This window comes from Vigna angularis, chromosome 8 (genome assembly GCF_016808095.1).
Source record: "Vigna angularis cultivar LongXiaoDou No.4 chromosome 8, ASM1680809v1, whole genome shotgun sequence".
In the NCBI taxonomy this organism is placed as follows: Eukaryota; Viridiplantae; Streptophyta; class Magnoliopsida; order Fabales; family Fabaceae; genus Vigna; species Vigna angularis.
The window spans coordinates 2,923,479-2,934,154 of record NC_068977.1 but is presented as its reverse complement, the minus strand read 5'-3'; the positions used below and the strand labels follow the sequence as shown (position 1 = coordinate 2,934,154).

General features: G+C 41.4%; 2 protein-coding genes across 2 annotated transcripts; both read right to left on the bottom strand.

The window, feature by feature from the left end:
* Positions 1-780: 780 nt before the first annotated feature.
* On the bottom strand, positions 781-3,116 carry LOC108344579 (cytochrome P450 82A4). Its single transcript, XM_017583010.2, has 2 exons — positions 2,168-3,116; positions 781-1,471 (listed from the first exon to the last, which is right to left on the bottom strand). The coding sequence occupies exons 1-2, from the start codon at positions 3,110-3,112 to the stop codon at positions 842-844; spliced, it is 1,575 nt and encodes a 524-aa protein (XP_017438499.1). The 5' UTR covers positions 3,113-3,116; the 3' UTR covers positions 781-841.
* A 6,162-nt stretch (positions 3,117-9,278) lies between these two features.
* LOC128193519 (uncharacterized) lies at positions 9,279-10,448 on the bottom strand. The gene has a single exon (XM_052867139.1). The coding sequence runs from the start codon at positions 10,446-10,448 to the stop codon at positions 9,279-9,281; it is 1,170 nt and encodes a 389-aa protein (XP_052723099.1).
* Between the last annotated feature and the right edge of the window lie 228 nt (positions 10,449-10,676).

The window sequence follows — 10,676 nt, the reverse complement described above, 5'->3', positions numbered from 1 at the left end:
GTAATTCAATTAAATTTGTCAAACTCTATAAATATGGACGTATTTAAAAAGGATATCGTGTGTAATGATTTCAGGATTGATGATTCAAAGCTTTCCGTCATACTTAAAAGGACGCCAACTAGATTGAACTTTATGCGTATATTATTCATACATTTTACTATTCTTTTCGAAAACACGAAAAATTGTGTTCATATTTAAATTCCTTGAAATACTATAATGTTAGAATATTGTCACTTACTAATGGTAAAAAATTATAATAATTTTTCACATTTTATAAGGCAAAAGAAAGAAAGAATTTTTTTTGATATATAAGATCTAATGTAATGAGTATCTTATAAGAAATTACATTATTAAAAGAAAAATTTGAATTTATTAATAGATAATCAGTGGTCAATCATATAATAAATACAAAAATTAAATGTATAATTAAATCTAAAAAATTGAAATTCTTCAAATAAATGAATTATGATTCTAAATATAGAAACGCAACATAAAAGAACACTTTTTAATATGAATTTTCTTTCATCAATTCCTTTTAAATTATAAATAACTCTTTTGTTACTATTTTTTGTCTCTTTTTTTTCATATGTAACAATTAGTTTTTATATTTTTATTTAATTTAACACAAATTTTTGATACTACAATGGTTTATGAGAAAAAGAGCTGAATTACATAAACAAGCCACAAATGTATTTTGAACATAAATACAAGATAATAAGTATACATACTTTTGAAATAATTTATCACATAAATGATAAAGATAACAACAAGTACTTTAAACAACTAAAAGGAAAATTACTTGAAACAAAAATCCAATGTGATAATGTAGTTGACACAAGGATTAGAAGTTTTCATAACAAGTAAAAGATAGACGTGGTTTAACAAGAATCTCAAGTGGAGTGGTTTTGGTATTGGTTAATCCAAAGGTTTCAGTCATATCAATAGGATCAGATGATGCACTTAGAATTTCAAAAGAATGTAAAAAAGAAGCAAGAATAAAATGCACCATTTGAAGGCCAAAGGATACTCCTGGACACATTCTTCTACCACTTCCAAATGGTAATAACTCAAAGTGTTGACCTTTGATATCAACATCTTTGTGAGTTGTTAGAAATCTTTCTGGTTTGAATTCCAACGGGTCTTCCCAAACATTGCTATCTGTCTGAATCTTCCAAAGATTTGTAATTAGACGAGTTCCCTTTTCAATGTTATAACCATTTAAAGTGCAATTATCTGTGAATTCACGAGGTCCCGAAAGAGGACCAGGAGGATACAATCTCAAAGTTTCTTTGACTATGGCTTGAAGATATGTTAACTTATTTATGTCTGACTCACTTACCAATCTCTCTTTCCCAATTTGAATGTCTAGCTCGGTTTTAACTTTTTCCAGTACAGAAGGATTTCTCAATATCAAAGATATTGTCCATATAAGAACAACATTAGTTGTGTCAGTTGCTCCTGAAATCACAGTCTGCAAATCAAATAAGTCACCCAAAAGTAATATATCAGTAAAACTAAAGAAATTAATTTTAATTTATGAAAAAGTAATTTAATTTTATTTATTTTCTAGGAAATACATGCATCAATGGCATAACCATTATATACTTGCAAGATGTAAAACGTAAAAATTTCTATACTGGTGTAGGATTTAAAAGATTTTTTTTTCTCAAAATCTAATTATCCTTCTCAAAAACCAAATCTAATTATATATTTCCATTGATTTTCATTCTTCCAACACCACAAATGTCTTTTCTACAACACCAAAAATTTCCACTCCCAACCAAAGAGTACCTTGCTCATACGTATGTCCCTCAGTTTACCACAAAAGAATAAAATCACAGATCTCTCCCTCCTATCAAGTGAACCCGATATCAAGGACGAAGATGATTACTACAACACATGACACCAGCCAACAAGAACTTGGTTGTGTGAGAGAATAAGTTGATGTTTGTAATGGTTATACATCATCTCACAACTTATATGTTAACACCAATTTTCATACCACTTATGATAAACCGACGAAGTAAAATATGTATTTTTATTCCTAAAGTAATTTAGGAAAATATATAAAATCTGATCGTAGAACTATGTTGTATTTGTATGGATAATTTTGTTGAAGTTTCACATCTCGAAAGGACTGTAATATGTAAATTAAACATATACATACCAGCACAGTGGATTTGATCATGGTATCTGCATCAATCCCATCAATAGTTTTTCCATCAAACAAGGAAATCATCACATCCATGAAATCTTGAAATTTATCAACCTTCTCACCCAAACCCTTCTTTTGTCTATGTTCCTCTAACTCCTCACCTAAAATACTGTCCAATTCTTTGGCAATTTCTTTCATTTCCTTCTCATGGCCTCCAAAATCAAGCCATCTCAACCAAGGAATAGCATCTCCCACTGCGAACACACCCAACAGACGCATGAATTCCTCCACAGCTTTCACACATCGCTGTGCCTTCTCATCGTCCAAGTTTTCACTGCCAAAATATCTCTTCCCAACGACCATGCGAAGGACCATGTTGTAAGCCAGGTGAGAAAACCATTGCTTCAGCTCTACTAAGGCATAACCAGACTCACCCTTTTGGCTACACCACAGGTTATACAACTGTTTGATCGAGCTTTGAAGTTCTGATACTCGAACATGCTGCTGTTGTTGCACTCGACGAGAGGAAAGGATCTCTAAAGTTGTAATCTTTCGTAGCTCGCGCCAATAGGGACCATAGGGTGCAAAGCCAAACACGGCGTTGTTGTAGCCCATGAGTTCCGTGGCAACAAGCTTGGGGCGAGAGGAAACCACCGTGTCGTTTGTGGTGAAGCATTCCTTTGCTATTTCCCAGTTGTTGATTACCAAAGTCTTTTTGGAACCAAGTTGGATGGTGAAGATGGGTCCATATTTGTCAGCCAAAGCACCCAAAGTTCTATGGGGTGTCTTTGAACGACTCAACAGTGGAAGGTGACCAAGTATCGGCCATGCTCCTGCAACTGTTGGAGCCTCTTTACTTTGACGAAATTTGAAGGGATTATACAGAAACAAACAGAAGAGGAGTAGAGACAGAAGTCCAACGGTAGTGGAATTCAGGTAATTTAGAAGAAAATCCATTTGAGATTTTGTTAAGGTTGTGTGTCGTTGAGCACGAGGCTTCCCTTAAATAGAGCAATCATAGCTACAGTGATGAGGAAAAGGCGAAGTTGGTAACTAAGTGAAGTGCTACATTTTTGTTTGGTATAGAAAGTTAATGGATGTGATGAAGTCACTTGAAGACGTGAGATAAGATAAGTTTATAAGGAAGTTCGGTGTAACATCCCAAATTTATACAGTTATCAACCATATACTTAGAATAATCACATATATTAATAATTCAAAACAGTTTTAAAACACAGGGAGCGACAATAACGAAAGAGGCCGAACGGCCGTAAATGTACATAATTTAACGAGCGTTCACAAAAAGGTAAGGACGAACGGTTTACAAAACAAAGACCGAACGTCCAACTATTTACAGTCCACAAAAGAGCGCTCGCTCACAGCCGCTCGCTAATCTAACTAAAAACCGAACGCCTCTACTGTTCGGCCTTCACTTCCACTTCTACGAGGTTGGCGTCCTCCAAATTTTCTTCTTCTAGTGTTTCTTCCAGTAACGCCTCCCCATCTGCTCACATCCACACGGATGATCATTGCATAGACAAGACGAAGGTTCAAGGACGAACGACAACACAAGAAAGAGACACAGGGTAAGCTTATTGAATTTAATTCAAACCAAAACATACATTTCATACATATCAAATCCAGCAAGTAAGTTCACAACATATACGTTCAATTCATACATAATTTCATCCAAAATCCTGATACTAGACCGATCGTCCGAACTGTATGAATCCTGTGTAGCTAAGGCGTCCGTGCACTCAGGTGGGGTAACTGGAATGATCATCAGAAGCCACCTAAGGTTAGTCTGTTCTGTCCAAGTTACAGTTATGGACTAGACCTCCTGCCATTCCCACGCATGACCTACTCCTCTCTACTTGAGAACGAGCACTCATGGAATATCAGGATGGATCACCATCTAAGCTTACCACGTTCATACTTACAAATCTCAATATCCAATCAAGAGTCGTTCCACCCTGGAACGCTCGTTCAAAATCCACAATCATAATTTCAGTTCTCATGGTGTTCGCACATCTTAATTCATCCTCTTAAATACATTTTCATTCTATGTTCCACTCTCTTAAAAAGACGAACGTTCACTCCTCTTCATAATGAGGACGAACGTCGAGGGCAAGACCGAGAAAGACTTCTTTGAATTAGTTAAATGAACTAACCCTATTACGATCGGAAAGTACTTAGGATAATTTAAGTTCAATGACTCTGGAACGAATCCAATGGATAGATACCTCACCACTTGGTTGAATGAAATAAACCGAATACAATTTAATTCAGGGGACAAACCGCCAGTCAATGACCGAGCGCGAAAGTAGGCGTTTAATAAATAATTTGGACGAACGTCACCGAAGACTTGGACGAACGTCAATAAGTATATTGGACAAACGCTATTTAAATTTAGGACGAACGCTTATGGGAATTCAGGACGAGCGCTATTCTCGCTCGTTGCAATTTACGGAAATGGACGAGCGTTCGGTCTGAGACCGAGCGCCACTTAGGACGAACGTTCAATATATGACCGAGCATAATATAGGACGAACGCTCAGTGTAAGACCGAGCGCTACTTAAAATGAACGCTTGGTATAAACCGAGCGCTATTAGGACGAACGCTTAAATAGCATTTCAAAAGGGGACGCTCGTTCTTAAGTCGAATCCTTTCCAAATGAAAGAATTTCTACTCTAAATCATTGTCAGGGGAAAACCGAACGGTAGAAGACCGTTCGATGACGAGCGTGCGTTATCAAAGTAAGAACTATTATTTTGCCCAGATTTTTCATATGATTCATATCTTATAATCTATCTCCACCATAAATCTCATACATTACAGAATTCATATTATCATATTTCAGTTCATACTTTATACATCGTATCAAAATATCAAATTACATACTTTATAAGATTCTCATTAATCATTCATACCAATCAACCATCAGCATACGAATCAACCAATGCATACCACATTCATTCAGTGTAACAGCGATCGATCATAACTAATGCCTCATCATACAATTCATGCATACAATCCATACCGACATGCATACCACACACAGTATAAATTAAATCACAATAAGCTTCCCTTACCCGGATTCAGTAGCGAACGTCCTAAAGGGGTGGATCTTGACTCGCCTAGAATGAGCTCTCTCGACGTTTCACTTAAGCTTTTCCACTAAACTAAACAAAAGAAAAATGAAGGCTTAGCATACACCATTGCATGCAGCTGAAACAGTTTACAGGGACTCCAGAGACGATCGCCCAAGTGAAACTTACCAGAATTGGGAGTCGTTCGGTTCAATATGGAGCTCTCGGTGCAGGGGACGTTCCTACGGTGCTGAAACGTGAACGGAGATAATGGTGGTAAGTTGCAGAAGAGAGAAGGAGAAGAGTTCTAGAGAGAAGGTGGAGAATTTGAGATTCAGAAATCCTGGGGAAGAAGATGAATCGCACAGAGAAAGGGGGAGAGTTTTCCGGAAATTAAGTTTCTCTTCCCAGGCAGGACGTGCGTCCATTCCGTGGCTGCCACCCGTCTTCCATTAACGTTTTTGGAACGTTCCAAAAATGACATCTGGCCGTCGCATGCAAGAGTACGTGCGTGTCGTTAATGGCACTGAACACGTGTCCCGGGCGTTAATGGAAGCAGAGTGGTGATTCAGCAGTGAATTTAATGGACGTGACAATCCCCCTAACTACAAAAATTTTCGTCCTCGAAAATTGAAGTCTTACCAGGAAATAGATGAGGGTATAAATCTCTCATGGCATCCTCAACTTCCCACATAGAGTCGCCAGTCTTGTCGCCCCACACTACTTTCAACAGTCGAACGTCCTTCCCTTTGTATAGCTTAGTGCGAACGTCTTCAACGCGAACCGGCTTCATCTCAAGCGTTCGGTCTTGTCGAAGACGAACGTCCTCCAGCTCCAATATGTGCGAGGGATCAGACACGTACTTCCGGAGTTGGGAGACGTGAAATACCGAATGAAGGTTGGACAATTGTGGAGGCAAGGCTAGCTCGTATGCAACAGGTCCAATCCTTCTCAAAATCTGATAAGGCCCCACGAACTTGGGAGACAACTTCTTCGATCTCAACGCTCTTCCTACTCCAGTAGTTGGATTCATCCTGAGAAAAACGTGATCGCCAGCTTTGAATTCCAAGGGTCGTCTCCTCTTATCTGCGTATGACTTCTGCCTGCTTCTGGACGTCTTCAATCTCTCTTGAATTAACTTCACCTTTTCAGTAGTTTGTTGAACGAGCTCTGGTCCCGTCAATATGTTTTCTCCTTCTTGAAACCAGCAAAGTGGCGTGCGGCATTTGCGTCCGTAAAGTGCTTCGAAGGGAGCCATTCCAATGCTGGACTGGAAGCTGTTGTTGTAGGTGAACTCTACTAACGGCAGTATATCATCCCAAACGCCCATGTGATCAAGTACGCACGTCCTTAATAAATCCTCGAGCGTCTGGATTGTTCTCTCGGATTGACTGTCCGTCTGAGGATGGTACGCTGAACTCATTTGGAGTCTGCTGCCCAGTTCGCTTTGCAACGACTGCCAAAACCGAGAGGTGAATCTTGTGTCTCGGTCAGAGATGATGCTGGACGGCACTCCATGCAGACGAATGATTTCTTTGATGTAGAGTTTGGCCAAGTTGGTCATGGACATCTTCAAGTTGACAGCTAGGAAGTGGGCACTCTTTGTAAGACGATCCACTATCACCCAAATAGAATCGTGATTCTTGACCGTGCGAGGCAAATGAGTCATGAAGTCCATTGAAATGCTGTCCCACTTCCATTCGGGAATTTCCAACTGTTGAAGTAATCCGCCAGGTCTTTGGTATTCAGCCTTAGCGCGTTGACATGTTAGACATGATGCCACAAAGCGTGCAACATCACTCTTCATCCCTGGCCACCAGAACGACTGCTTGAGATCGTGATACATCTTAGTCATGCCTGGATGCATGCTAAGACGGCTGTGATGACCTTCCTCCAGAATAATCCTCTTCAGCTCGCCATCATTCGGAACGCACGTCCGACCCATGTAACGTAACATGCCGTCCGTTCCAGTGTTGAACCACTTAGCTTGATCCGTACCAAGCGCGCCTAAGATCTTCACTAGCTCTTCGTCCTCACGTTGTTTCATCTTGATACGGTCAAATACGTTGCTCGAAATACTAAGGTTACAGCATTTGATAACGTTCGCTCCTAACTCGAACTGTAACCTTAGGTCTCGGAAACTCTCCACCAAACTTAGCTCTTTAACCATCATTACCGAGACATGAACCGCCTTCCTGCTTAGAGCATCCGCCACAACGTTCGCTTTACCAGGATGATAAAGCAACTCAAAATCATAATCCTTTAGGAATTCAAGCCACCTCCGCTGCCTCATATTCAACTCCTTTTGATCAAAGAGGTACTTGAGGCTCTTATGATCACTAAAGACTTGGAAAACGGATCCATACAAGTAGTGTCTCCAAATCTTCAGAGCAAAGACAACCGCTGCCAGCTCTAGGTCGTGCGTTGGATAATTCTTCTCATGTATCTTCAACTGCCGAGAGGCGTACGCCACTGCTCGTTTCTCTTGCATAAGAACGCACCCCAAACCTTGGTGAGATGCGTCACAGTACACTTCGAAAGGTTTGGCGGTGTCCGGAATTACTAATACTGGAGCGCTCGTCAACTTATGCTTCAGCTCTTGAAAACTAGATTCACACCGATCGGTCCAGGCAAACGGGTGATCCTTCCTGGTCAATTGTGTTAACGGTGCTACTATCTTAGAGAATCCTTCTATGAAACGCCTATAGTAGCCCGCGAGTCCCACAAAGCTTCTAACTTCCGTTACCGAACGAGGGCTCCCCCATTCCAATACCGCTCGCACCTTGGCCGGATCAACTGAAATCCCTCCAGCGGACACAACGTGACCTAAGAACTGCACTTCCTTCATCCAGAATTCACATTTGGATAACTTAGCGTACATCTCTCTTTCTCTCAACACTCCAAGTACCAACCTTAAGTGCTCTTCATGTTCTTCGCAGCTCTTGGAGTAGATGAGAATATCGTCAATGAACACCACCACAAACTTGTCCAAGTATGGCCTGAAGATTCTGTTCATATAGTCCATGAAGACTGCTGGAGCGTTCGTCACACCGAACGGCATGACTACGTACTCATAATGTCCATACCGAGATCTAAAGGCCGTCTTCTGAATATCTCCTTCCTTAACCCGAATTTGGTGGTAGCCCGATCTCAAATCTATCTTGGAAAAGACGCTCGCTTCATGCAATTGGTCCAGCAGATCGTCAATGCGAGGCAGTGGGTATTTATTCTTGATGGTCAGCTTATTCAATTGACGATAATCAATACAAAGCCGAGAGCTGCCATCCTTCTTCTTCACCAATAACACAGGCGCTCCCCACGGTGACACGCTTGGACGGATGAACCTCTTGTCCATCAATTCTTCAATTTGCTTTTTAAGCTCAACCAATTCAGCGGGTGCCATTCTATATGGTTGAACGGATATAGGAGCCGCGGTAGTTACCAAATCTATGGTAAATTCAACTTCACGAACGGGAGGCAATCCAGGCACCTCATCCGGGAAAACGTCCGGGAATTCGTCCACAACCGTTCGTCCTTCAGTGTGCTTGTTGGACGAACGTTCAAAACTATCATCCATAACCTCTCTGTCTTCATGCGTCATGATCAAGAAGCAACTGGCGCCTTCCATTATATCTTCCTTAATTTGACTGAGCGTCACACCCAACTCTTCTTCACATTCCTCAGGAAAAATTAATTCCTTAGCCCCACAATCTATGAGAATGCGATTGGTATTCAGCCAATCCATTCCCAGAATCACTTCTAAGTCCTTGAGAGGCAAACATATTAAGTTCACCTTGTATCTACACCCCTCTACCTCAATAGGACATCTAACACACATGGTAGACGTTCTAACCTCTCCAGCCGCTGGGGTAGACACCACCAAATCGAACTGCATCTCACTCTCGGTTAATCCCAGTTTCTCAACGCACGCCTTCGAGATGAAGGAGTGTGTTGCCCCCGAATCAAACAGCACACAACAATGAATTCCATGAACTAAGCAGGTACCAGTGACGAGTGTACCTGAGCTCGCTACTTATGCACCAGTGATCGCATACACACGCCCCACAGCTTGGGCTCGACCACCTCTTCCTTGCTGAGTCCTTCCAGCGTTCGGCGGTCTCATCACTGCACGTCCGCCCATATTACACTCGTTCTCCAGGTGACCGCTTCTTTTACAACAAGTGCAATATTTCCCTCCAACCAACTGAGGGCATGATGATCTAAAGTGAGGTCCTCCGCACTGAAAACATCTGACCGGCCCGTGTTGATTTACTTGTCCAATAACTACCATAGCTTGTGAACCACTCGACTGAGCTGGACGAGCGTATGGGGTCCTGTTCCGATTCACATTGGGTCTCGACAGAACTGGTCCTCTTGACGCCTGTTGTTTCTTCTGTTGTTCCGCCTCAGCCATATTTTTCTCTAGTACCTTAGCCCTCTCAACCATGGCTGGGAACGTCCGGATACATAGACTGGAAATTAATACCTTGAGATCGCTTCTCAATCCGTTCTCAAATTTTCTACACTGCCACACTTCACTTGTGGCCATAGTATTGAATCTGACGAGATGTTTGAATTTATTGGTGTACTCCGAGATGGACATACTCCCCTGAACCAGTTGTAGAAATTCCACCTCCTTTGCAAACCGCACGCTGTCAGGGAAATATTCTTCATAAAACTTGTTTCTAAATACTTCCCAGGTGATCAGTTGTTGCGCGTCTGTGAGACTAGCTCTCACGCTCGACCACCAATGGCTCGCTTCTCCAGTCAATAAATACTCAGCGTACGCCAATCTATTTTCATCAGGGCATCGTTTGGCATTGAAGATCTTCTCCATGTCCCTCAACCACTGGTCCGCTTCGTCTGGGAGACCCTTCCCACTGAACTTAGCCGGATGGTGTTGGAGGAAACTCTCCAAGCTCCATTCAGCAGTAGGCGGGGCAGCGTTGGAAGAAGACGCCCCTGAATTATGCCTGGTCGCTGCTAAGATTTCCATCAGTTGTCTTTGTGTAGTTTCAGAGTTGGCACGTGAAGCTTCCAAACTCTGCATGGCACTCTGATTTTGTTGCATTAAAGTGGCATTCTGTTCCATCAGTGTCGTGTTCTGTTGCTGTAAGCGGTCTATCACTGTCTCCAACAACCTAGCGTTGTTGGACGCATCAGGCTCGTTAGGCTGCGGGGGAGGAGGAAGTCTAGGCGCCATTGTTCTCTGGACCAGAGAAAACGAACGTTAGTCATGTCTAAGAGTTAAAACAATAACTCATTAACACACAATAAGCACACAGCAGAAACGCAATGCACTCATAACCTACAGCGTCCTTAAGAGAACAAAACTGCTCTGATACCAATAATGTAACATCCCAAATTTATACAGTCATCAACCATATACTTAGAATAATCACATATATTAATAATTCAAAACAGTTTTAAA

Bases quoted from the DNA above. Each gene is read 5' to 3' on its own strand.
- LOC108344579 (XM_017583010.2), bottom strand. From the start codon at position 3,112: ATGGATTTTCTTCTAAATTACCTGAATTCCACTACCGTTGGACTTCTG. The intron at 1,472-2,167 runs GTATGTATATGT...TTTGATTTGCAG, and splicing joins TGATCAAATCCACTGTGCTG to ACTGTGATTTCAGGAGCAAC.
- LOC128193519 (XM_052867139.1), bottom strand. From the start codon at position 10,448: ATGGCGCCTAGACTTCCTCCTCCCCCGCAGCCTAACGAGCCTGATGCG.